This window comes from Xiphophorus maculatus, chromosome 5, assembly GCF_002775205.1.
Source record: "Xiphophorus maculatus strain JP 163 A chromosome 5, X_maculatus-5.0-male, whole genome shotgun sequence".
Classification (NCBI taxonomy): Eukaryota; Metazoa; Chordata; class Actinopteri; order Cyprinodontiformes; family Poeciliidae; genus Xiphophorus; species Xiphophorus maculatus.
This window is the reverse complement of record NC_036447.1, coordinates 24,091,847-24,117,337: the sequence shown is the minus strand read 5'-3', so window position 1 is coordinate 24,117,337 and position 25,491 is coordinate 24,091,847. Positions and strand designations below refer to the sequence as shown.

The 25,491-nt window shown below is 38.4% G+C and overlaps 1 protein-coding gene across 4 annotated transcripts; it reads left to right on the top strand.

The window, feature by feature from the left end:
• Positions 1 to 3,052: 3,052 nt before the first annotated feature.
• On the top strand, positions 3,053 to 24,603 carry gne (glucosamine (UDP-N-acetyl)-2-epimerase/N-acetylmannosamine kinase). Of its 4 annotated transcripts, none has more exons than XM_023334218.1 (15): positions 3,053 to 3,184; positions 10,931 to 10,954; positions 11,066 to 11,140; positions 12,880 to 13,028; positions 13,103 to 13,349; positions 13,455 to 13,662; positions 14,940 to 15,092; positions 16,192 to 16,404; positions 18,377 to 18,464; positions 18,941 to 19,151; positions 19,728 to 19,857; positions 19,963 to 20,184; positions 21,045 to 21,227; positions 21,314 to 21,430; positions 22,654 to 24,603. In XM_023334218.1, the coding sequence occupies exons 3-15, from the start codon at positions 11,084 to 11,086 to the stop codon at positions 22,887 to 22,889; spliced, it is 2,214 nt and encodes a 737-aa protein (XP_023189986.1). In that variant the 5' UTR covers positions 3,053 to 3,184; positions 10,931 to 10,954; positions 11,066 to 11,083; the 3' UTR covers positions 22,890 to 24,603. The 4 variants fall into 4 exon arrangements, with proteins under 4 accessions (XP_023189986.1, XP_023189984.1, XP_023189983.1 ...); XM_023334215.1 differs by lacking the exon at positions 3,053 to 3,184 and adding an exon at positions 6,226 to 6,416; XM_023334216.1 differs by lacking the exon at positions 10,931 to 10,954.
• The last annotated feature ends 888 nt before the right edge of the window (positions 24,604 to 25,491 follow it).

Genomic DNA, 25,491 nt, shown 5'->3' with positions numbered 1-25,491 from the left:
GACTGGACACCTTGAGAGTTTCGATTCAATTTCACAATTCACTTCGACTTTACAATGCGCTTCAACTTTAAAACTTTAAAGATTTAACGCTTGCTTAATAAATGCTGATTAAGACAGCAAATAACAACTCACACTCCAAAAATGAAATGGATACGAAGGCACGTGGAATATAATCTCATCTTCCACGTAGCTGTGAAGGTGAAAGATAATGGGGCATGATTTTTTTTTTAGAGTTGAGGTATAAAACAATATCCTGGTGAAGGACAGTCCAATCCATCATTTGAAAAAGGAAAAGCGTATGGCACAACTGCAAACCTACCCAAAAAAAAAAAATACAGAAAACTGAATAATCTTTGTTAAAGGCTGCCCAAGAATGGGGCGCAGCTTCACCCTCAAGGAGTGGGAATAGAATACTTTTGCAATCGCTCCGTGCAGGGGTCAGAGAGTTGCTGCCGGTTTGTTCGATAAGAAACGTCCACTTCCCCTGAATACTAATGCTCGTGTCAATAAGCTGAAAAAGCGAGGAGGTGGAGTCAGAGAGCCCATCGTTATAGGCAGCGGTCAGTGCTGCAGAGCAGCACTGCTGATGGAGCAGATGTAGCTGAGAGTCAGACCCAGACTGAGAAAATCCCCTCAGAATCACGTCACTCACTAACAAGGAACACAGACCCCAAAGATGTATAAAAAGCAATGCTGTGTTTTGTTTGTGTGTGTGTGTGTGGGTGTGTGTGTGTGTGTGTAGGTGTGTGTGTGTGTGCGTGTGTGTGTGTGTGTGTGTGTGTGTGTGTGTGTGTGTGTGCGTGTGTGTGTGTGTGTGAAATCCATGAAAGAAGAAACAAAGCAGAGGAGCTATAGCAGAGAAATTTTCTCCCTGTGCATGTCCCACTGCGTCACACTCTCCCTCACTGTGACTCACTCTCACACCACCTCGCCCAGCCTCCACGCCTAACTATTGATCTGCCAGATCTGGAACTGACCCTCTTTATCCTCCGTGACTTCCTGGTCCTGCTTCAGGCCCTTGATCCTGAAAACTACCCCCCCCCACCCCCCTCATGCCCTTTCTTTTCAAAAAAAACTTTCGGTCTTTGTCATCCCACCCTGGCCTCCTGTTCCCGGCCTCACTCCCAGAGAACGCCCTAACCCGCGGGAAGGAGAGTTCTTATGCAACCCCAGTCTAGGTTGAGGAGGGGGAAACAACCCTGCAATGCAGCAGAGTAATAAAATAAACAGCAGCTTGTGAGGGCGGCAGCCCAGACAAAGCTCTGCAACCGTGACCGGTGCTATTTGCTGTGCACTGGTTGCTGCTATGAAGCCAGCTTTAAAAAGCTTTTATTCACACAAGGTTCTTCAGGAATTGTTTTTTGTTTCTCCTCCTTTTTGCCTGTACGGAAAAAACTTTTTTATTTTATTTTTTATTAAAGCTATTCCATCACCTTATATGTCTTTATCAAAACACACACATGTAGGCATTTCATATCTTTTTTACAGATTCAGGTTTTCATACGTTATGCTTCCCTGGACGGACCCCGTCTGATGCAGAAATGCATCAATGTTTACATTAGCTATGCATCTATACCACGTGACTGCATTTCCAGCAGTGACAACCTTTATCGAGGCACGCCGTGTGCGCGCGCATTCACGTTCCCTGTTGCCAGGCTTTCCAGACGTGTCAGAGCTCTCAGATGCGCAATCTAGTAGAAGTAACTACGAACACTTCCGGTTTCCGGTCCAAAAAATAAAAGCTTTGAACACAGATTCAGGTTTGCAGCTTAGTTGTAGTGCGTGAAATGCTAAATATGTTCTTTAGTCATAAATTATTCTTAAATAGCAAACTAGTTAATATTTATATTAAAAAAAAACTATCATTCATTTATTTATTTCTAACAAATATACAAATGTTATTTACTCATTTATTTCAATTGTGACAGAAATTGACAAAATTGAATAATTGTAACAGTAATTATGTAATTTCTCATTTTTTCCCACTTAAGTGAGCAGCACTATTTTAGAAAATATGCAACAATCTAAAATATATGTAGCTTTATTACCGGTTCAAACTCGTTTTTATAAAAGGTTTTGGAATCTTTTCTTCTCCACATATAACATAAATTTGTTTTCACATCACAAATTTTAACAGTAAATTCAAACATTTTGCAATTTTACAATTCAGACTGTTCTGTATATATACTCATTATACATAATCATAGTTTATCTCTTATAGGAGGCTTTTTAAATATATGTACTATTTTTCCTCAAATAACATTTTTATATTTATACGATGTTTGCCTTATGCATAATATTTGGGATAATTAAAAATCCACAAAGCTATAAAACTATAATGTATTTAATTAACAAAGATAAATTAGGTTCCTCTATTTATAACCTTACTGATAATCAATATGGATCATTTTCAAGAGTGAAAGCTGTATTAGTAGTGTTTTTGTTTGCCTTCCTCCTCAAACAGTAGGTCATAAATGAAATTAAAAAGAACTGTTTACAGTTCACTTTATAGACTGATATGGCTGACTTTTTTATTTAATTAATGTATGACTAATAATATATATATATATTTCTGTTTAGGATTACTCCAAAATATTAATTACAGACACTTATATTTTCACGTAATTTAATACAATTTATCAAAAGTTTAATAATGTTGATAAACAAATATAAAGACTTTAAATTTTAAAGATTATGCACCATACATACAAAGAGCCTTCCTTTTCGTAGATGTGGCAGTCCACTCTGGTAAAGTCCTGGATTACTGTGACCTCGTATAATGTGTTGGATTTGATGTAGCTGGCTGAAGATTTGAGGACGGAGCCTGAACAGAAGGCTCAGAGCCAAAGCATAATGACTTAAATTGGTTAATTAAAGCATTTATGACTTTTAAAAGAGACTTTTAATAAGCTAATGGGGGCTCCGATAGTAAGGTTTGCTTTTTTACCGGCAGACACAAAGAAAACGTCTAGTCAGAGGGCTTTTATTTTGAAAGCTCACACCTCGAATATCCGGTTTGGCTCCGAGAACTGTTCGGGAAATTAACAGAAAACTTCCCCGACCACTGTACCACTGCGGCATGTTCATGTTGGCTGTTATTATATGAAAACTCGCCGCGGAGGACCGAGTGAACCTAACAATCGATGACTTCAGCCTGAAGTACTCACAACGCCTCTAGTTTAAGGTAAACCTCATTACATTTGAAACTACGCTGGCGCACAACACCATGTATCCCAAAACATCGAAACTTTAACGAACTTGTGTAGGACTCTGGCTAGCATAAGCTAAGCACAGGCCACTGCGAAACATCCAGTCGGTGAGTGAGGATGGTTTTTTGGCCAACGTGTCCGTCACAGGAGGAGTGGTTAGACTGTGAAAGGTCTAACTTCGCGGTTATCTTTTGTTTACTCCTCCAACATGCTAGCTGATAGTAGCTTAGCGCCATTGATAAGAGTAGCTCCTTCATCTTAACTGCCAGAGCGGTTGCGACAAAATCAGCCGAGCAAGAAAGTGAGAAAACAAGAATTTATCTGGTCTTTAAAGTGAAATCGTTTCAGGAAATCCTTGACTTGATTTAGTGTTGGGTTTTAGCAGTGGGTGAAATTGCAACTCGGAGATGGGCCCTAAGTGTGGTCTTCTTATGGAGGGACAATAGATGGCATTAGAAGTTAACAGTAGGTGTGAAGGTACAGGAACAGCAGAAAGACGTTCAAGTTTTTAACTGGATCATTACACACATCTGCTTCTAAATAAAATACTTATTACTGGTGCAGTTTAAAAAAGTAGAGTAGCTTCGAAAGTGGATTGATTTAATTAACACCTAAAGTGGTGTGATGGCATGAAATACTATGTTTATTGATTTGATCTATTAAAACAAATACTCTGATGGAGTGAATTGATGTAGTAGAGAAATGACAAAGTGTTTTAATGCATCTATAGATTCAGTTAAATTACGTTCAGTGCTGATGGATGTGAGCAGGAAGGATCTTCTGTAGCAGTCTGCATTACAGCAGCTCTGAAGAAGCCTCTGACTTGAGAAGAGGAATCTTGAGGGTGTCTGTTATTTTCTTGATTTTATTACCAGTCTTCCTTCAGAGGTTCCCCTGTCATCCCCACCAGAACAGAACCAGCCTCCTTTATCGGGTTGTTTAGCCTTTTTAAGTCAGTGGTTCTGACTTAAATGCTGACTCAGCAGAAGATGGCAGAAAAGATTACACTCTTTAAGGATCAAGTCATCACAATTATCCATACAATGCAGTGTGTAGTTCTTTATTCAGGCCTCAATGACATAATCAAAATAAACTACGCCTAATTAGTAATACATTTTGAAAGAACACTCTCCAGTCAAGATTTGTAGACTTTCTATGTCAAACTTGAAAACACAAAAAACTTAGTTGTGCTTTTAAATCCCACATATCCTGCATTAAATCCTTTAAATCTGATCTATAGGTTGTAAAAAGAGGCAGATCAAGGGCCTTTTTTATATTGTAAAAAAAGCAAAAAAAAACTTCCTTCTAATAAGCAACATTTTTGGAAATAGCTGCCAACAAACTCCAAACATTTTTTCATGTAAACTGCTGTTTGATATATGTTCTGCTTAATTGATGCTAATCAACCGTTTTTTTTGTTTTGTTTTTTGCGTGTCCAACTTGTCAAAAAGAAGTGATTTGTCTTTAGCTTTGTAGGTGACTCCATTAATCTATTACAGCTTTTTTGTGATTGAAATCCTGGTGTGTTTTTTAATACAGAACAATACATTCAAATCTATTTGAAAAAATCAAAAAGTAAAATTAATAAATCCCTTATTTGTCTTTACAATTTCTCCATATTACACAGCACTTTTCATCTGTGTGTTTTGTCTAAAAGGGTTTGTGTTACAGTCTATACTTGGAGGTACACCCTTCTCTCGCAGTGTTTAAACATAAACTCTCACCTTGTTTCCTATACACAGCCAGAACATAATATATCTCCTCTACTGACAGACTCTCTGTTCCTTCAGGTTACATGAACAACCCCAACAGAACAATACCTGGTGTATTATGACTCTGCAGGTAGTGTTAACTTTGGATCAAGGCTGAAGTTGGGAATGTTTTGAGAACTCTCATTCTGGTCTTGGTTGAGTTAGTGATACAGCGCGTACAGCTGTAAATTGATCTTGCACGAGAATAATTAAAATCGGACTGAAATCTGTTCGATTTTTGCTGAGATTGTATTGGGTCAATATCGGTATCGACCAATGCTGAAAACTGCAATTTCAGTATCGTATCGGAACTGGAAAAAGTTGTATCACTTCTAATTTAAAGTAATATTTCAATTGTGCCAACACATTTCCTGTTACTGGAAATGTAAATAATAAATAAAATAATATTTTGGAGTCCTGGTATTCAGGGTACAGATGAGGGTGATGGCACAGAGACTCTCCAAACTCAGACTTGAGGTCCACCTCAAATGTCTTGGTTGAAAGACCATCAATCTCACTCTGCCAGGGTTACGAAGACCTTGTACCACTTCCAAAAGTCTGTAGCGGTATGAAAAGATGCAAAGTTAAAAGAAGAAGAATTTAAAACAGCTTGGATCAGGTAGAGTGGCTGTAAGTTGAGCTGAAAAACGATTGTAGGTTTCCCAGTAATGCTGTGGAAAATGCCAGAACACTGATGGGTGCACAGTTCATGGCCTATGGCTTTGTTTGCCTTTTTACTTCACCAAAGTAGCTTGACATGGAAGTGACTCTTTTGTGTACTTTGATATCACAGTAACTACTTTTTTCAGGGGGAGTTAGACCAGGATGTCGCTACCGTATCAACAGTTTGCTCAGCTTCGTTTGCAGAGCTGATGGCGTTCCCTCATGTCACACATGGAGTGACACGTCGTCAGCTGTTATCTGCCTAATAAGTTCAACATGTTTGGGGAGGATATAAATCACATCACAATCATTTTCCTTTTGGGTATATATTCCTCATTTAGAGTCAGAATGGTTTAATGTAAGATAGTTACTGTCTGTGGAATTGGATTAACAAACAACCCAAAATCTAAGGGTTTCATTTAGATGAATGAAAGAGGAGGGACTGTTCTTTTCCACTTTCCTGTCTGCCTGCAACGCGTGCTGTTGCTGCTTCTTCCTCGTGCTCGTCCAATCACGAGCCGCGACTCGAGTCGTTGTCCCGCTTTCGCCACACGCAGCCCCTCCCCCCCTCCGTCTCCATGTCTCTGTCACCAGACCTTTCTCCCTTTCTTTCTCCTCATGTGTTTGCTGGGTGGTGCATGCTCTCCCTCTGCTGCTTAATGTTGGGATAAAAAAAAAACAAAAAAACGGAGGATTGAATAGAAAAAAAGAAACCTGGAGGGGATTTTTAGCTTCTAATCAGCACATGTAGAAGATGGAAAAGCAGCCCGGTGCTTTGAGCAGAAACCCTCATGTGAGTCAGTCTTTTTTTCTTCTCTTTTTTTTACCCATTCGTGGATCCTTTTTTTATTTTATTTTATTTATGTTGAGGTTCTTTTTAAAGCTTCCTCTTTCTCACTTTAGCCCGTTTGCGTGTTCGTATCTGTGGTGTGTACGTCTGCTTCGGCTGCTGTGTCATCTCTTGCGTCCTGCATGCATCCCTGCCCCCATGTCACGCCGTCGGCTGCTGATGTTGTCTTGCGATGCTCGAGCAGAAGCCGCTTCGTTTCTGAATCTCATTCGGGTCGATCAGGCAACGTGTGAGACCTACTCAGTGAAATTGATCGGCCCACGTGACACAGATGTGCCAACATTTTTTTAAAAAGTATTTATTTAGCATTTTTAGACACGCAACACCTAGCTTATTGGTAGAAATTGACCTGAACTGATTCAAGTTCTAAGATGCTTCAGATGCCAGCCTAATTGATTCTGATGGGGACTGGGGTTGAAACCCCACACATGGACATTTTTTTCCCACATCCAGGAAGTCACACCGAGTTATTTTCATTTCAGCGGTGCGCCGAGTTTCTCTAAAAGAAAGTTTTCTATATTTCGCAGCGTTTTTCTTGTTAGCGCAACAAAAATATTTCTTAGTGGTACGTGTAAAATCTGTTTTATGCAACAGTCTGTCAGTATTTATAGATGGCTCTGCAAACAGATGTTGTTGCACATAATTTCACGTGGTATCTACAAACACCAGCTGGTAATGCTTTTAAACGCTGATATTGTTTCAGCATGAGTACCAAACCACGTTCATGAATGAAAATGAAACCACGTCGGTCAGGATTAACAAGGTGACTTGGTTTTCTACCATAAAGATAAGAGAACATGAGTCGTTTTCCTGCCATGACTGACTTCACATCCGTGTTGGAAGCTCAGAGTTTTTTTTTCCCCTTTTCCTTTTGATCTTCAAATCTTAAACTAAACGATGCACAAAAGTATAATTTTTTTTTTTAAAGTAATAGTTTAGATCTAGCTAATGTGTGATTTTACTAAAGCAGGTGCTTTAGTGATCTGATACTTTATGCACACAGGAGGGAGGAAAAAAAAAAAACGTACTGGCGAGTTTGACTTGTCCGGTCGAAGCTGTAACAAAAAAGCAGGCGAACCGGGTGAGTGGAAGATTTTAGTAACAATCCCTCTCTTGACAAGTTAGTCAACAGAGGGATTGACTCACCTGTCGCTGTACCTGTACAGCGACTTCTGAACTCTCTGAGGTTCAAGAATGAAAACAGTTCTTCGTGTTTTGAAGTAATTAATTTTGTCGTCACAGTGACGTCAAACAGAGCTGCGAAAATGCCTCGAAGAAACGGCTCTGTTTTTCACAGAACGACCCGAACGAGTACGACAGCTGAAATTGCTTCAAGAATTCAGATGTTGCAATTGTTTTGTGTGCAGAAATGTCAGACATGAATAGTTTTGCCCTGGGGAGTTATTTAATTGACTTTTGTGGTACTCAATTTCCTTAGTTAGGATTTCTGGTGACAGAGCTGCTCCTTAAATCAGCAGGGCGTTTTTCACACGGTACATTTTAATCTAATTAAATCAAAAGTTGTTTATTCAGGTGGCTTTTACATGTTCATACATGATTTTCCACATATTAGGGATTCACAATATATTGTAAAATATGTTCTGTGTAGAACTGCTTGGGCATCACTAAATGTGAGTTAATTATGAAAATGTACTGATAAATATCTGCTCACGATTTTTCTTTAAAGCAGCAGAAAATAATTTAGGAGGCTATTGATTGGTTCTGATAAAGCCTTACTATTTCAATTATCTAAACTAACCGGTTTGTAATCCTGTACCTAAACCATGACATACAAGGTTATGAATGGATTTTTATTTATGGGACAGTATACAATGTACATTATTAACCACTGATGGAGAGATGTATTGTACCAGATCATAGCTACAAATGCTACTTTCCACCTGTTGTCCCCATTTAAAATAAGTTTTTCCACAACACAATCACAGGAAATAAAATTGTATTGCACTCTGTTTCCAGTTATTCTGGTTTGAAAGTGGGATGCACCAATTTGAAAATTTGCTTGACTTAGCTACAGTACAGTGTAGAACTTATGTTTTGATTAACCATTTAATAATTGGACATCAAAAGGTGCTTTTTAAAATTATTACAGAATTTTAATCGGGCGAAGCTAATACCATGCCTCTTTTGGAGTGCAAGATATTTACAAAGATTATTTTCTATCTCAAATGCAAAATGTATATAGATTTGTACAGTTTTGGCTCAATTACTACATTTAGGACGTTGTTCTATCAGCAAACTGTCTTTTTTTTTTTTTTTGAGTCTGTGTTAATGCGAGATTTATTTCTAAATTAGTTGACTTGCCCTGCGACAGACTGGCGACCTGTCCAGGGTGTACCCCGCCTCTCGCCTGCAACGTAGCTGGAGATGGGCACCAGCAACCCTCCCGACCCCATTAGGGACAAAGGGAGAACAGAAAATGGATGGATGGATGGATAGTTGACGATTATTTCAATAATCAGTTAATCACAATTAATTGTTTCAGTCCAAAATTTGGTGACGGCCAAAAAACTGCAATCGACGCACCCCTAGCGAAAACAAAAAAATATTTTGAGTCTTCTATTATCGACGCAGGTATGAAATGTTCCAATGGATAAGAGGCGAAGCATGATGGGTCTAAAGTGTCACGATGCAACAAAACAAACACAAAAGAAATGTCTGCTTTGTCCAAAAGCACAAAAAGATTTGCGTGCTTATGGTGCTAGGTGAGTGAGTTTTGCTAAGAACCAGTTCTTTGTGTTTTGACTGCTGAAGCCTCAGTATCAACATTGAGCTGAAGCCTACTGAAAAGTAGAGCTGGATTTCAGAGCGGGATCAAATTCCAAATCTGAAGGCCCTATACATTGAAGAACTCAGGGCTGGAAGATAACCAACTTAACTCTTGTGACCAGTACAAGGTTCTTAAGAACACGTTTTTTTTTTCAGCAGCATAACTCAAACACTGTTATCGTTTTTTAAATTTTATTTATTTATTTATTTGCTTCTTTAAATGGTTGTCCTACACAGAATCTAAAGAATGTGCCAGTTTGAGCATCAAACGTATTGAAAGAGACTTTGAATGATGTGGCTTTCTGGCTGTGGAGAAACAAACAGGTTATTAACTGGTTTTTTGGACACAAGAGTCATGGAACAACTCTGAGATCAGCCAGGGATTAACGCAAATGACAGTGGAAAAAAAACGTCAAACACTTACCTTAAAAAAACACAAAAAGCCATGATGATCCAAAAAAATACATTGCAACAATTTCATTTGACGTTTAGCACTGACTTATCACCGTTTCAACATGTTAAATTCTGAAAAGACTTCTGAGTCGGATCAGTTATAAAAAAATAAGCTACATTTCCTTGAAGTTTGCTTAACCAGTTAAGTGGCGATGCATTACTAGATAAATATGATACACATGAGCATTGAAAATTAGCCATGGCTATAAGTGCTAATGTATACAACAAGTAAAACATATTTATCTGATGGGTTTAACTTCAAATAAATTAATCAATCAACCACTGCCTGATCAGGCTTTTCCTAGCCGCTACCAATTTCTGGTTTTCTTTTGACTCTGAAGTTAGAGAAAGACATTTAGCTTTTTTTATTCATTTATTTATTGGATAGATGAGAGGGATTTAAATCCAGCAGAAAATAGAGGAATTATAAGATTATCCTCAAAGTATATGCTCATCGTGTATTGTACATGTATTGTACATTGTGTATGCGATAGTGTATTGAATTCTTATTAAACTGTGACAAGTGTATTGATTATTTTTGGTTGACCTGCTTAAATGGTTCCTTTGTTTCCGTCCATTGATTGAGTAGCAGAAAAATATATAATTTTTTGGTATTTGACTGGCCTTTTCAGGAAAAACTGGTCAATTTTCATACCTCTGGCTGATTAATTGGTAGATTTCTAACACTGTTGCTTCTTATTGTCAGTGTACCGCTGAAAAACTGCTCGGACACTAAAGAAAGTTGAAAATTTCTGAGTTTAGATTAGTCTCACATTTTACTTTAATAAGACGTCAGAATATCCTGGTGTTAGCCTGCTGTTGGCCTGTTTACACTAGCATTATGTGTAATTTTCCTTTGTTGAATAAGGTGGGTTTGACACGCCTGTCCAAATAAATGCACTTATTCAAGTGACTGAGCATGAAAGTTTGCCACACCTGCATTCATGTGTTGTTCAGAACATTAGCTGTTAAAACATGCTAACAGGTTCTCCCAGTCAGTCCACATTCAAGATTCACCTGTCAAGATTTGAAGTTGGGGGGGGGGGGATACTAGCTGTCAAAAACACTCAATATATCTCTAAAATAGAATAAAATAATGTGTATATATTTTTCTTTAGTGAAGTTGAGGCTTGAGCAGGAGATAAAGCTTCTTGTCATGTTTCATGTATGTGTCAATTGCTCTTATAGTGCAGTTTTGTTGTATTTTCATGCTTCAGACTCTAAATACATGGAAGGCTCAGGTGAGTATGACCCTGTGCTTGGACCTTGGAAGGTCTACAATGATTAACCTGCTTTAGCAGAAATATTAACCTGGAGGATCATCATCTAATCTTCTGGGCTTTGTCTCCTAGGAGCTGTACTATCTGAGAATGCAAAGAACCAAAGAGAAGATGGAGCGGGAAAAGACTGAAGAAGACCTTTACCAGGTAGGACGCTTCTGCCTAACTGGATGAAGGGAGTTGGCTAATTGTGGCAAATTCAAAAATACCCCTTATATTTTCCGCATTTTTTTCACATTAAATAAAAAAAAACAATGTACTTTAATTGGATTTTTAATAGCGGCGCACAGATTAATCGATCAGCCAATTTATTGGTGCCGATTTCCTTAATTTTGGGAGATCGGTGATCGGCCGATTTTTGCATATCCACCGATCTTATCTAGCTTGGCAAAGGTCTAAGAATCAACCACTGTCCTTTTGTTCTCCAGTGAGGAAGGTTTGACTGACAGACCGGCCCACCAAGTTATGTCTGCACGTCTACTATTAACAATAGTCACCCCACTGTTGCCAACTCAACAACCTTCTTGCTATATACAGCAACATTTCAGAGAAAAAAATTTGAATCAGCCAAAATCAAAATCGGCAGGTTAAGTTTTATAAAAGATCGGTAATCAGCAATTGGCTCGAAAACTGCAATCGGTGCAGCCCTAATTTTTAATGGTAGATCTATGAAAGATTACATAAAATAGGGGCCTGGAGGGAAATATGCATGCATGATTTCCCACAAATAAGAATCTGAAAAGTGTGCTATGCGCTCATAGTCAGCCCTCTGACTGAGTGAACTCACACATTCACATGTTCATTTCATGTCCATACTTTGACTAGGGGTTTTCTTCTGCAGTTAACTAGTTCTGGACAATAAATTGGTTTTCTTCATTTATCAAATTTTCTGTTTTTGAAGATTGAATTTTTGGAAAACCAGGATGTTTTTTTGTCACATATGCACGCTTTGGGATGTCATAGTTCAGAGCAATGTCAAGCCCACTCAAGAACTACCATTGTGTTTGTTTGACAAGCGTGTTTAGAGAATCTATGTATTTCAACTTTGAAGTCAGGTCAACTCAAAGAATGATTTAAATAAAATAAATTCTTTTAGAGATATTGTCTGTCATTTCAATATTTTTTTAGAAGAAAACATAGGGAAAAAATTATTTTTAAGGAATATATCACCCGGACCTACAGAATTCGTGACAATGCTTGAATAAAAAATGTTTTTTCCAAGGTTTGATAAGTGTTTGATTTCTGTATTGTCCTTGAAATTAAAGAAGAGACACTTTTTTTTTTCTCATGGTCTGAAGTTAAGTCAGACCAAACATTTCTTATTTGGTACATCAGTTAGAATTACCAAACTTATTTCCATTTGCCAGAAAACCAAGAATATTTTTTGGTCACTTTCTTTGTATATATTGTGTTTAATCATTAATTTGAGCAGGAAGGTTATTTACCTTAAACATTTGTTTGGATTGTTTCAATGTAATGAATATTTAAAATCAATGTTGAAATAAAAGTTGGTTTGTATTTTATGTTAAACAATCCTGAAATAGTTTTTTTTTTTGGTTAAATTAATGTTTAGTTCTCTGTGTATATGGTGTGTGTGAAAGAGACATTTCAAAACATAAAATTTTGTCATGTTGTAGTTTACCTGGAATACTATTACAACACATTATTAACAGTGATAAATTATAAAAAAAAATAGTGCATTGAAGTTGCCTTTCTTTTTTTTTCATTCACTTGTATATTTTTTATCTCCAACGTGGTGCTGGAAAAGTTTGACAAATTACCTTGAAAATGCTTGAAAAATGCTTGAATTTTACTGTGTGAAAAGTGTAAGAACCCTGTAAGTACAACGTAATGGTGACTCTGTTTGGCTGTCATGTTTTCTGCAGAACAAGAATAGACTGAAAGTGTGTGTGGCGACATGCAACAGAGCCGACTACTCCAAGTTAGCCCCCATCATGTTTGGGCTCAAATCCCACCCTGAAGAGTTTGAACTGGAAGTCGTGGTTCTTGGTTCCCACCTCATCGACGATTACGGGTGAGAACCTGGAACAACTTTCCATCCGTTCTTCATGGTCGTCAAGATTTTAACGTTTTCCGCCGTCTCCCTAGAAACACGTTCCGTATGATAGAGCAGGATGACTTCGACATCGGCTCCAAACTTCACACCATCGTGCGAGGAGAAGATGAAGCGGCCATGGTGGAGAGCGTCGGCCTGGCCCTGGTGAAGCTCCCTGACGTCCTGCAGAGGCTTCGCCCCGACATCCTGATCGTCCACGGCGACCGTTTTGACGCGCTCGCTCTGGCAACTGCTGCCGCACTGATGAATATTCGGATACTTCATTTGGAGGGAGGCGAGGTAAGAGGACGCTGTATTTTCTGCTTTAATCTGAACTTTATCGTGTTTGTTCTGAAAATTAAAAACTATGCATTTTCTTTGTCATCTCCTTCAACCCCTGTACAGGTTAGCGGCACTATCGACGACTCAATCCGACACGCGATCAGTAAGCTGGCGCATTATCATGCCTGCTGCACGCGCATGGCAGAGCAGCACCTCATCGCCATGTGTGAGGACCACTCGCGCATCCTGCTGGCCGGATGCCCCTCATACGACAAGCTGCTGTCCACTTATCACCGGGATGACTACATGGATATCATCAAAAGCTGGCTAGGTGTGCACAGATTAATTTGGTCCAATCAAATGATGTTTATTCAGTTGCTATATCTTTTTTAAATGTATTTGCAAAATGCATTTTTTTAACATGTTGAATCCCTCTTGTCTTGCATAGATTTTTTTATATATATACATATATATATATATATATATATATATATATATATATATATATATATATATATATATATATATATATATATATGTAAGGCTACATAATTTTCTCAAAAGAACTCCAGCCACTCCTAACAGGCAACTTTCCGTTTTTGTTCAAGTCAAAAATATATTAATTATCCCAAAAGGAAATTAAATTATTAAATGTCATAATTCATTCGCTCTCCAGTAGCAGTCAGTTTTGCAACAAATCCAAAGACACCTCTGACTGAAGACTGTTGCTGTATGACATGACATACTAACAGTCCAATATCCACGCAGAACCATGACACCATCAGTAGTTGGCAAACTACTAGTCAACCTCATATGCTTTTGCCGCTCCTCTTTAAATCTGTCTGTTCGTCTAGTTAGAAAGGTAGTTAGAGCGATGTTGGAGTTGGGGATATAATCCTTTAGGATCCATGAATCTATGGATTTTGATTAAACAAAAAAAATCCAAATTTTACATGTCTGTAAAAAATGCTAATGCTAACGGTTTCCAAGAACAAGTAGTTTCTGCTGTGGGAATACAGTTGACTACAATCAGAGACAGTAGGCTGCCTTTGAAAGTCATTGAAGAGTCTTTTCTGAAGGAGAACAATCAGAGCTGATTGGAACAGCAGTCTGCAGAGTCAGGTTAGCATAATGCTAGCTACAAAGGATTCTGCAGGTGTGGCCACAGTAGTCAAAACACAGCAGAAATTCAAGGAGATCAAACAGTTTTACTTTAACAATAATAAAAAAAGCATAACAAACGTGGTGGAGCATGTTCTTTATTGTGGAAATTAGTCTGCTCTCCCAAACCAGGATAAGGATCAAGAACGTCGGACGTTTGTTATACTTTAACAAGACGCTAAAGGCCTATGGCTCAAAGCAAACACGCAGGCGGGCCCAGTTAAGGCCATAAAATCAGATAAAGTTAAACTCTTCACAATACATTTTATAGAAGGGTTATAAAGTTGAGGGTATAAAGCTAAGATTGAGATTTGTCAAAGTGGGAAAAAACCCTGTTTGTCAGATTACCTTGCAGGTTTATGTTTTCACATTAAAAAAATATATTGTGCAGGATTGAATTCACTTCAGTTTACAGAAGAAATTTTCTGTTTTCTGATGGCTTTGCAGGAGACAAAGTGAAGGAAAATGACTACATTGTGGCGCTGCAGCACCCCGTCACCACAGACATCCAGCACTCCATTAAAATCTATGGACTGATGCTGGACGCACTGATCTCCTTCAACAAGAGGACGCTCATCCTCTTCCCTAATATCGATGCCGGTTAGTTACATATGTCTTACAATTAATTACGTATTAGAATATAATCAAAAAGTTGATTTATTGTAAGCATTTAATTCGTTAAATGAAACGCACATTTAGATTGATTAATCATACAACGATGTATATTTTAAATGTTTAGTTTTGTTAATTTAATGACTTTGTTTTACAGTGAATAAAATTGCACGCATGAAATTTTTGGGGGAAATTTACAGTATTGCATGAAATCAATGAAAAATTATGTTTTACTTACTTAGGAGGTATGTCAAGGTAGGCTGCACTGCAAAAACATTAAATGTTACTGAGTATTTTTGGTCTAGTTTTGAGTGAAAATATCTCAATACACTTGAAATGAGACAAAACTAACTTAAAAGTAACTTTTCAGCAAAATATCCGAGTTTGTTTTAAGTCAATTTCTTAACATACATGAAAAAATATTTGTTCTATTGGCATATTATTTCACTTATAACATGGCAAAAAATCTTTTATCAGTGAAATAATCTGCCAATGGAACTAGTACTTTTTCTTCACTGTCACTGGATTATTGACTTAAAGCAAACTCCATCTTGCTGAAAATTTCTTTACAAGTTGGTTTTGTCTTATTTCAAGTGTATTGAGATATTGCACCAAAATTACCTGGTACAGTTTTGTTTTTGTAGTGTGCAGTATGTACACACAGTACTTGGTCTGGTTTACTTTTGCATGAATTACTGTGTCTGACATGGAGGAAGAGCATCTTTTTAGCAATATTTTTATTTTTTCCTTCCTCTGAACTTTCTATTAAGACCCTTAGAAGCAACTTCCTGTACCGCTAGCGTCTTTAGTAGTGACCTTTCCTTGCTACCTCTCCATATGCATGTTGTCTGTTGATTGTGATGTCTTAATTAATATTCAAATTTAGTTCGAAAGGAAATTTTGGATTCTCAGAGTTGAGCGGTTGAAATAAGCTTGACATTTGAAAGCAAATTTCTGAAATATATCCTGATTTGCTGAGATGCGCACCAGTTTGTTTGTTGAACCCAAATAATGTGTTTAGATTCATCCAGTTAGTTGATTGGAAACTTGTCGCTGCGACTGAAGCAAATCCGTCTCACCTAAACAGGAAGTAAGGAGATGGTGCGCGTCATGCGAAAGAAGGGCATCGAGCAGCACCCCAACTTTCGGGCAATGAAGCACATTCCCTTTGAGCAGTTCATCCAGCTCGTGTCGCACGCCGGCTGCATGATCGGAAACAGCAGCTGCGGCGTCCGGGAGGCCGGGGCCTTCGGCACACCGGTCATCAACCTTGGAACAAGGCAAACAGGGAGAGAAACGGGTAGGTTTCACTAGCTCTAGATAGCTGTTGTCATGGTGACACCTTTAAGAATGCATTTGATTTACAAAAGTATATATATATCTTTTTTTTTCTTTTTCTTTACGGAATAATTAAAGTCAGAAGTGTTAGAGGATATGATCTCAAGTTGCTACTTATGAAATATGTGAGAATTATTTTGCTCTTCAGCCAGAATGTATGTAAAATCATCTTTCTTTATACAGGCAGCTTATCAATTAATAATGAAAAGTAAGGTCAAATAAGTTGTAGCATTAATATAATCATTTTGATAATATTAAATGTAATAAAAACAATATCATGTAGTGATGACGTTGTGGGCAGAATACTTCGAAGACCTCCTCAATCCCACCAACATGCCTTCCATTGAGGAAGCTGAGCCTGGGGACTCTGGTCTGGGCTCTCCAATCTCTGGGGACGAGGTCGCCGAGGTGGTTGAGAAGCTCCTCGGTGGCAAGGCCCCGGGGGTGGATGAGATCCGCCCGGAGTTCCTTAAGGCTCTGGATGTTGTAGGGTTGTGTTGGCTGACACGACTCTGCAATATTGCATGGACATCGGGGGCAGTTCCCCTGGATTGGCAGACTGGGGTGGTGGTCCCCCTGTTCAAAAAGGGGGACAGGAGGGTGTGCTCCAATTATAGGGGGCTCACACTCTAAAGCCTCTCTGGCAAGGTCTATTCAGGGGTCCTGGAGAGGAGGGTCCGTCGGATAGTCGAACCTCGGATTCAGGAAGAGCAGTGTGGTTTTCGTCCTGGTCGTGGAAACTGGACCAGCTCTACACCCTCAGCAGGGTCCTGGAGGGTGCATGGGAGTTCGCCCAACCGGTCTACATGTGTTTTGTGGACTTGGAGAAGGCGTTCGACCGTGTCCCTCAGGGAGCCCTGTGGGGGGTTCTCCGGGAGTATGGGGTACCGGGCTCTTTGATACGGGCTGTCAGGTCCCTGTATGACCGGTGTCAGAGCCTGGTCCGCATTGCCGGCAGTAAGTCGGGCTCGTTTCCGGTGAGAGTTCGAGACCCAGGACACGCTGGATGGAATATGTCTCCCACCTGACCTGGGAACGCCTTGGGATTCCCCCGGAGGAGCTGGAACAAGTGGCTGGGGAGAGGGAAGTCTGGGCCTCCCTTCTTAAGTTGCTACCCCTGCAACCCGACCCCGGATAAGCAGAAGAAAATGGATGGATGGATCATGTAGTAATCCATCCATAGTAATTATTACTATGGTAGTAATTACTTGCTAGTAATATTTTTGAGCCAAAAACAATCTGCTAATAAATTCTGGCACATGATACCGATACTCAATTGCTGTTGTATTTTTGTTAGCGCTAAAATTTAGATTTTTTTTGTATAGCTTTGTTTAAAAAGTTGGGCGAAAATTTTTTTTAAAATTTATTTATTTTTCCAAAGGCTGCTTGTCACAAAAGCCAAAAGATCCCATTTATTACAAAATGCTTAAGTAAGTTTACTGAGAGTCCACACATCTGAGAAATATATTCTGCACTGGAATATTTTTTGGAGTTTAGGAGGTTTTTAACGCCTGAATGATTCATGAGGTCACATTAAGTGATTTAAAAACACAAAATTCTGATGATGGCTAAGAAATGGACAAAATAAAAGCTGAAAAAGGAGCCAGCCCATAGAAAAAGCATGAAGAACTATTACTGTCTTAATATATTATAAGACAATCTGTCTCCTTGGAAACAGAACGTTAAAACATGAGTGCCACAAGTTTCCAACACACCCATATTTTCCACATTACGTAACACATTAGCAAATGCTTTTTCCACGTTTGTCAACCTAGCAAAGGGTTGATGTTAACATGTAGTTATTTTGTTAGGAGAACACCTCACCCACAAAGAATCAAGTTACGTTTCCTTATTTTACTAATCAACCCCTCCATGTTTTGACTTTTTAAGCATGAGTTTATCTTTAAAACTGCAACAACATTTCTGTCTTTCAGGTGAAAACGTTTTACATGTCAGAGACGCTGACAGCGATAATAAGATCTACCATGCTTTGGAGCTTCAGTTTGGAAAGCGATATCCAGGGTAGGAACTTCCTGAGTTTCCCACCGGATTGATGGGCTCCACTTGACTGTAAAAAAAGTTTATTCCAGTTTTAAGTTAAAACAAAGATGTAAACATTGATTAAGTAATCTGGAATCCAGTAAAATATTTTTTAAATTTGGATTTAACTTGATTGACAAAGCAAATGGCACATCTTTTTACAGAGAGACGCCGTGATAGCCTGACGTTTGACCACGTTTAAGAAAATCTAGTGTGACCTTTGCTAGAGGGGATTGAAAATTAAGTTCACTGAATTCTTTAAAAGTAAAAAAAATTACCCAGTTTAGCAACTTGCAAAGAAATTTGTCTTTGAAACAATCATTATAGTCCCTGCGTGTTATTTAAAAAATGACAAGCATAAACATGTGCATTTGTAACTACAGCTCGTAGTTAATCGAGTGATTTGATCAAAAAAGTATGTTTTTAAGAAACATAATGACGTTAACATTTATTTACAGCTCTAAAATCTACGGTGACGGCAATGCAGTGCCCCGGATTCTGAAGTTTCTGAGTAGCATCGACCTGAAAGAGCCGCTCCAGAAGACCTTCTGCTTTCCTCCTGTGAAAGACACCATCTCCCAGGACATCGATCACATCCTGGAAACACAGAGCGCTCTGGCTGTCGACCTGGGCGGCACCAACCTGAGGGTGGCCATCGTCTGCATGCGAGTAGGGCTAAGAGACGATTACCTAAAGAGACAGATAGCGCTCACAAATCTAATGGAAAAGTTTTATTAATTTCAGTAATTTAATTCAAAAAGTGCTTTGTCATGAGAATAACTGTTGCTGTTCAGAGTGCTATAACACAGCATGTTCCTGGAAAGTTGCGTGGAAGGAAAAACTGTGGTGGGAAAAGACTGCATCTGTATTATTATTTTCACACAGTTGTTTCTTCAGTTTTATTAATATGAGGATTTCTTTTAAAGTAGAGTTTGAATTTCATGGAGAGAAAAAAATTTGTGAACTTAAATCTGCGATATGGACTGAAAGTTTTGTCATGATATTTTATGGTTCTATAGCACAATCTAAAACAATTAAAATGGTTGGAACTCTTTATAAAAGAATTTAAGGCTTTGAACAAATGTTAAATGAAAATTTTTATTATAAGAAATTTATTGCGATAAATGATAAATGATCTACACAACATGTGGATTTATTATCTTTCTGAATCTTTAGCTGTATATTGTGAAAATGAAACTGTTGATTCAATAATTCCCATTCTTTTCCCTTTCTCTCTTTGTCCAGGGCAACATAGTAAAGAAATACACAGAGCCTAATCCGAAGACCTTCGAGGACAGGATGCATTTGATATTAAAGATGTGCAAAGAAGCAGTGCAAGGTGCTGTGCGGCACAACTGCAGGATCCTGGGCGTTGGTATGGAAACGTGCAGCTCCTCCCCCTGCTGGACCGAAAACAGCTGTGAAGCTGAGCTACGGGAATCTCAAACATATATTGTTTTTTTTTTTCTCCACACGTTAGGAATTTCTACTGGCGGCCGTGTGAACCCACAGGAAGGCATCGTCCTTCACTCCACCAAGCTGATCCAGGAGTGGTCCTCAGTGGACCTGAGGACCCCCATCTCGGACGCCCTGGGCCTGCCCGTCTGGGTCGACAACGACGGCAACTGCGCCGCGCTGGCCGAGAAGAAGTTCGGCCACGGCAGGGGGGTGGATAACTTCGTCACAGTCATCACAGGAACAGGTGAGAAATGAGTATGGCGTAAAATCACTCATTCAATTTTATGTCACATTTACTACTAACCCGCTGTTATGACATCAAAATTGAGAATCGTCACTAACACTGCAAAAACACAAAACTTGCCGTGTAGTTTTGGTCTAGTTTCTAATGCAAATATCTTAGTACTGTTGAAATAAGACAAAACTGACTTACAAGTAACTTTTCAACAAAATATAGCTGGAAAGCTTTGAAAATTATTGACTTAAAAGTATGTTTTAAGTCAGTGACTCCTTCGGTATTGACTTTTAAAAAGTACTAGTTCCACTGGCAGATTTTGTTTTCATTTAAAACAGGGAGAAAATGTCTGGTTATAAGTGAGATAATCTGCGAGTGAAACTAATACTTTGTTTTAATCCGTATGAAGGAATTATTTACTTTTAACAAGCTGCTATTTCTTGCTGAAAAGTTGCTTGTAGGTTAGTTTTGTCTTATTTCAAGTTTACTAAGATATTTGCACTACAAACTAGACAAAAATACTTGGTAAGATTTTGTGTTTTTGCTGTTAACTGAGCATAATTGACTAAAGTTGCTTTAAGAAACCTTATTGGAAGTGAGGTGGATGTTTATTTCTACCTGTAATGACTTTTTTTTCTCTAAGATTTAAAATGTAAAAAAAACCAACATTCATTTTAAAAAACTGAAAATGCATATAATTATATTGCATTTATGAAATCTTTTCAAGGTTTTTTTTTGGTTTGTTTGTTTTTTTGGCATTTTTTTTTAACCAAGTTTAACAATTAAAACCATGATTTCTAATTCATCATTTGAATTGTTGTATCAGGTGCACTGACAGCTTAAAAAATTTTCATATTTTGCCTCCCTAGGTATTGGAGGAGGTATTATCCATAACTCTGAGCTGATTCATGGCAGCACCTTCTGCGCCGCTGAGCTGGGTCACATCAAGGTTTCTCTGGACGGCCCAGAGTGTTCCTGCGGCAGCCAGGGCTGCATCGAAGCCTTCGCGTCCGGAATGGCCCTGCAGAGGGAGGCCAAGCGATTGCACGACGGTGAGCGCCATCATGTCTGCTATTTCATTTTCTTTTTGACAGCACTGTTCAAAAGGTTGTGACCTGTTGGGGCTTCCTTTCTCCAGAGGAGCTGCTGAAGATGGACGGGATGGATGTGAAGCTTGCCGAGCCGATCACCGCCGCCCACCTCATCAGGGCAGCCGAAAACGGCAACTCCAAGGCCAACGCTGTCCTGGACAAAGGTTGGAGCACAGACGCTGACACACAATCACATATGCAGAATTTTGGTTTAAACTGCAAACCGTAAAAAATGAAAAGCCTATATTGACAAAAAAAAGTAGCCATCAAGACATCTGAAATTGTTTTTAAGCGTCTTATTTTAAACATAAAATAAGGCGCTGATTATAAACACACCAGTTAACTATAATAATCGGAGTTGTAGCCATTGAAGTGATCAAAATTATAGAGAAAAACATTTTACTGTTTTATTCAATATTTCAGTTATCAAAGAACTTCAGGTTGTGAGTTAATGAGGCATTTGGGAGGATTTAGATTTTTAAATACATTAAAATGATTCATCCCCTTTAACCGAGTCGCTGAAAAATAAATAAAAAGCATTCACTGAAGTTCAATATTTCATAACGTAGCTAAACATATCTTATAAAATGATTACATTCAGTCTTTGAAAATATACTAGTGACTAATGGGATTTATTTATTCTTTCTTAACGTGCAAAGATTACCCCGAGCTTTCAGCAGGTGGTATTTTTTGTGCACAAAGCTCTGCCCTTTGAGAACACCAAGCTGTTTGGTCTCGGTGTAATTGATAGACTGTACATAAATACGGATTAACTTTTTACTATACTGCTCTACATTACAATGTCACCAGGTGACTCTGAACATTTCCAAGCTATGAATAGATGATTAGAGTAAATTGTGGATATGCCATAACTTTCTCCACCTGAAAAGAAACAAAACCGAAGTTATCATCTTTAGAAGTAAAGAGGAACGATTCAGAGTCCTCACTCAGCTTCAGTTGTTAGCTAGAAACTAGTGAAGACAAAGCAATGGTCCCAGACCTGAACCTTCAGAGACGCATAAAGACAGTTACAAAATCAGCCTTCTACCACCTGAAGAACATTTTCAGGATTAAAGGACTAATGTCCCAGCAAGATCTAGAGAAACTCTGTCTATGTGTTTGTCTTTAGACACATTGATCACTGCAGCAGTGTATTCACAAGTCTGCCTAAAAAAAATCAGTCAACTGACCCAGAACGTTGCTGCTACTTACAACACACAAACTCTGCGTTTTGGTCATAAACTCTGGTCACCCGTTTTTTCACTTGCGAATAGCTTTGGTCATTTTCTCATCAGCGAGTTGAAGGTTTATTTTTGCTTTGAATTAAGAAGAAAGCTGAAAAATTAGAAGGAAAATCCAACCGTGTTGTGTCTTCTTCCTGTCACAGCGTCCCTGGCGCTCGGCGTAGGGATCGTCAACATCCTCCACATAGTCAACCCGTCTCTGGTGATTTTGTCCGGAGTCCTGGCGTCTTACTACCAGGCCCCGGTGCAGCAGGTCATGTTAGAGAGAGCGCTGTTCTCCGCCCAGAGCATCAAGGTCGTCAAGTCCGACCTGGAAGAACCGGCCCTGCTCGGCGCTGCTAGCATGGTGTTGGACTACGCTACAAGGAGGACGTACTGAGAGAACTGGAAATGCACTTGGAACATGTTTTACCAGAATATATCAAGTAAACATTGATAAAAGGAGGAAGGGCTTGTAGTAAAGACTTGAATCTTGTATTGCAATGAATCCTTATCCTAATTTAAGTTTTTTTTGGGAGAACAACCCTAGAAATCGATTGCTTGTTTACAGATATTAATGACTGTGGTTTGAAACTGGGGAGGGCTGAAGAGGTGATTAACTAGTTTATTGCACAATATTCCGAGGTTTTTTTCTAGCTAAATTATTGGGTTGTTTTTTTTTTATCTTTGTTGTCATTTGCCATCTAAACTGTGAAGCATTTTCCATTTGCCTTTGTGTTTTGGTGAATTTAGGCAAATCTAATACTACATGTTCCATAAAGTTTATCAATATGTCGTCTGCTAACATCAGCAGCATGATGATGGCTAAGCTGATTCCACTATGGTTCAGATTATAAACCATTTGAAGCCTTTTATTTAATTTTATTTCCAACAGATCTGTACTAGTTCTTGGCTCCATCAGTTGAAACAAAGATGCTCCGGATCTACCGAATCTTTTGAAACTTTAAGCCAAATTTCTGTGTGCAATTTGTCGGTGGCAATCTTACTAGCGAATCTGTCTAATGTGTGGAAATTGGTGAAGGGGAACAACAGAGCAAATTACATGTCTACTAACCATTACTCAAGAGGATGTTGTTTTCTAGAGAATGAAAATATTCACTTAGCTTTTAAATGTGTTTTTTTTTTTTTTTTTTTTTTTACTTTTTTCCCCAATATGCTCAGATTTATGTTCTCCCATCACAGGATCTTGTGAGTTCTCCGAAACCTATTCCAAACCCAAATAGCGCCCTTGAAATAATCCCCAGACGTTCCCATGTTAAAGAGCTGCAATTCCCAAAATATTCACTCATTTTCGAGGTACTTTGCTTCAGTTTAAAGCTAGCAGTCTTTGCTGTAAGCCCAAACTCAGTGGATCACTTTTACCTGACTGTTTTCTGGTATTAAATCTTGACTTTAGTCTTGTTTTGACAAAGTGGACCTTATTTCTTTCACTGCAGTAAAAAATCTGTTTGTTCTGATCAAATTTTATCATCATTTTATTGTGTTTGAATGTTTCTGGTGCTATTTGGGCTGCAAAATAAAAGTACTTATATGTGTTTTGGGTGGGAGAAGGAAATGCTAGTTCTAAACTGACATACAAGTGGTGGGAAATAGGCAGAGTACAGTTCCTTACTGTAAAACAAAGTTTACTGAAGCTCTTAAGCTTTGGGGGTAATTTTTATTTTTTTAACAAAACTCAGATGTGACCAAAGTGTTGAGACATTCTGCTGAATGTTCTAAATCTGTTAAACCGGCTTAATTTGTCAGGTTTCTCTATATAATTTATTATTGTCTTGTCTTCCGGAGGGGAGGGAGGGAATGCCAGCTATTGTTGTGTTCAATGTTATGAATTTTATTTAGACTGCACATCACATGAGGCTGTACTGACAGAAAACCTTCTTACAGCTGCTACAGGCTGGATGTATAGAATGTTTTCCACATTACCACTGACCTTATGAAAACGTTCGGAGGATGCCTTTTGAAGATAAATAATGAGATTTGTATGTACTTCTACATGTTGTGTTGTACATTATGTGCTGTATAAACTTTAAAAGTATATTTCTAGAAGCTTAATGATTTTGTTGGTCCATTTAATAAAACATTTTGCATATAAAGAGTCTTTATGTTTCGCGTTAGAAGGCGGTGTCCCTCAAGGATCAGTTTCAGCACCACTTTTGTTCAACCTTCATATAGTTCATTATGTAAAATAAACCTTGTTTTCTGCATCATTTATGAAACTTGGTTGCATTTGTACACTTTCTGGCCCACCTTCATGATTTTAAGGCTCACTCAGATTACGCTCATGTTGTAAAACCCAGCCTTTTTTTCCCTCCCACCTGCATACTTCAACAGGCAGGTGAATGTTTGCTTGTCACCTGAGATCTCAAGAGACTATCGGAGTTAATTATTAAACAGTGGGGCACAGTCCTCTAGCAGGACACAACTGTTTTGTTGCAAGGACGGCGCTACAATGTCAGCTTGTGCGCTACGGAAGGAAGGGATAAAGCTCTAAATGGATACTTTGTGATTTTGTAAAGGCAAACCTAGAATTTGCTGGGGTCAGATTAAAGTAGTGTTATGTCTCTGGTAAAAAAAAAAAAAAAGTATCCCTCTTACCAAGTATGTGTTGTCTAGTTTCTAGTGCAAATATCTTGATACACTTTAAAATAAGACTAAACTAATTTACAAGTAGCTTTTTAGCAAAATATAGGAGCTTGTTTTAAGTAATTCCTTAATATTTATTTAAAAATGCTAATTCCCGTGGCAGAATATTTCACTTACAGCAAGACATTTTTTCCTAAAAGTGAAATAATCTGCCTTTGGAACTGGTACTTTTTTTAATCAATGCAAAAGAAGGTGTACAAGGAGCAGAGAAACATACCTCTGAATCTTATTTTGTCACATTTCAACACAAAATCAATCAATTTTACAAGGATTTTATGTGACGATTTTAAAGGGATAGGAGGAAGCATAATTTTCTTTTTTTTCTTCCCTCACAAAAA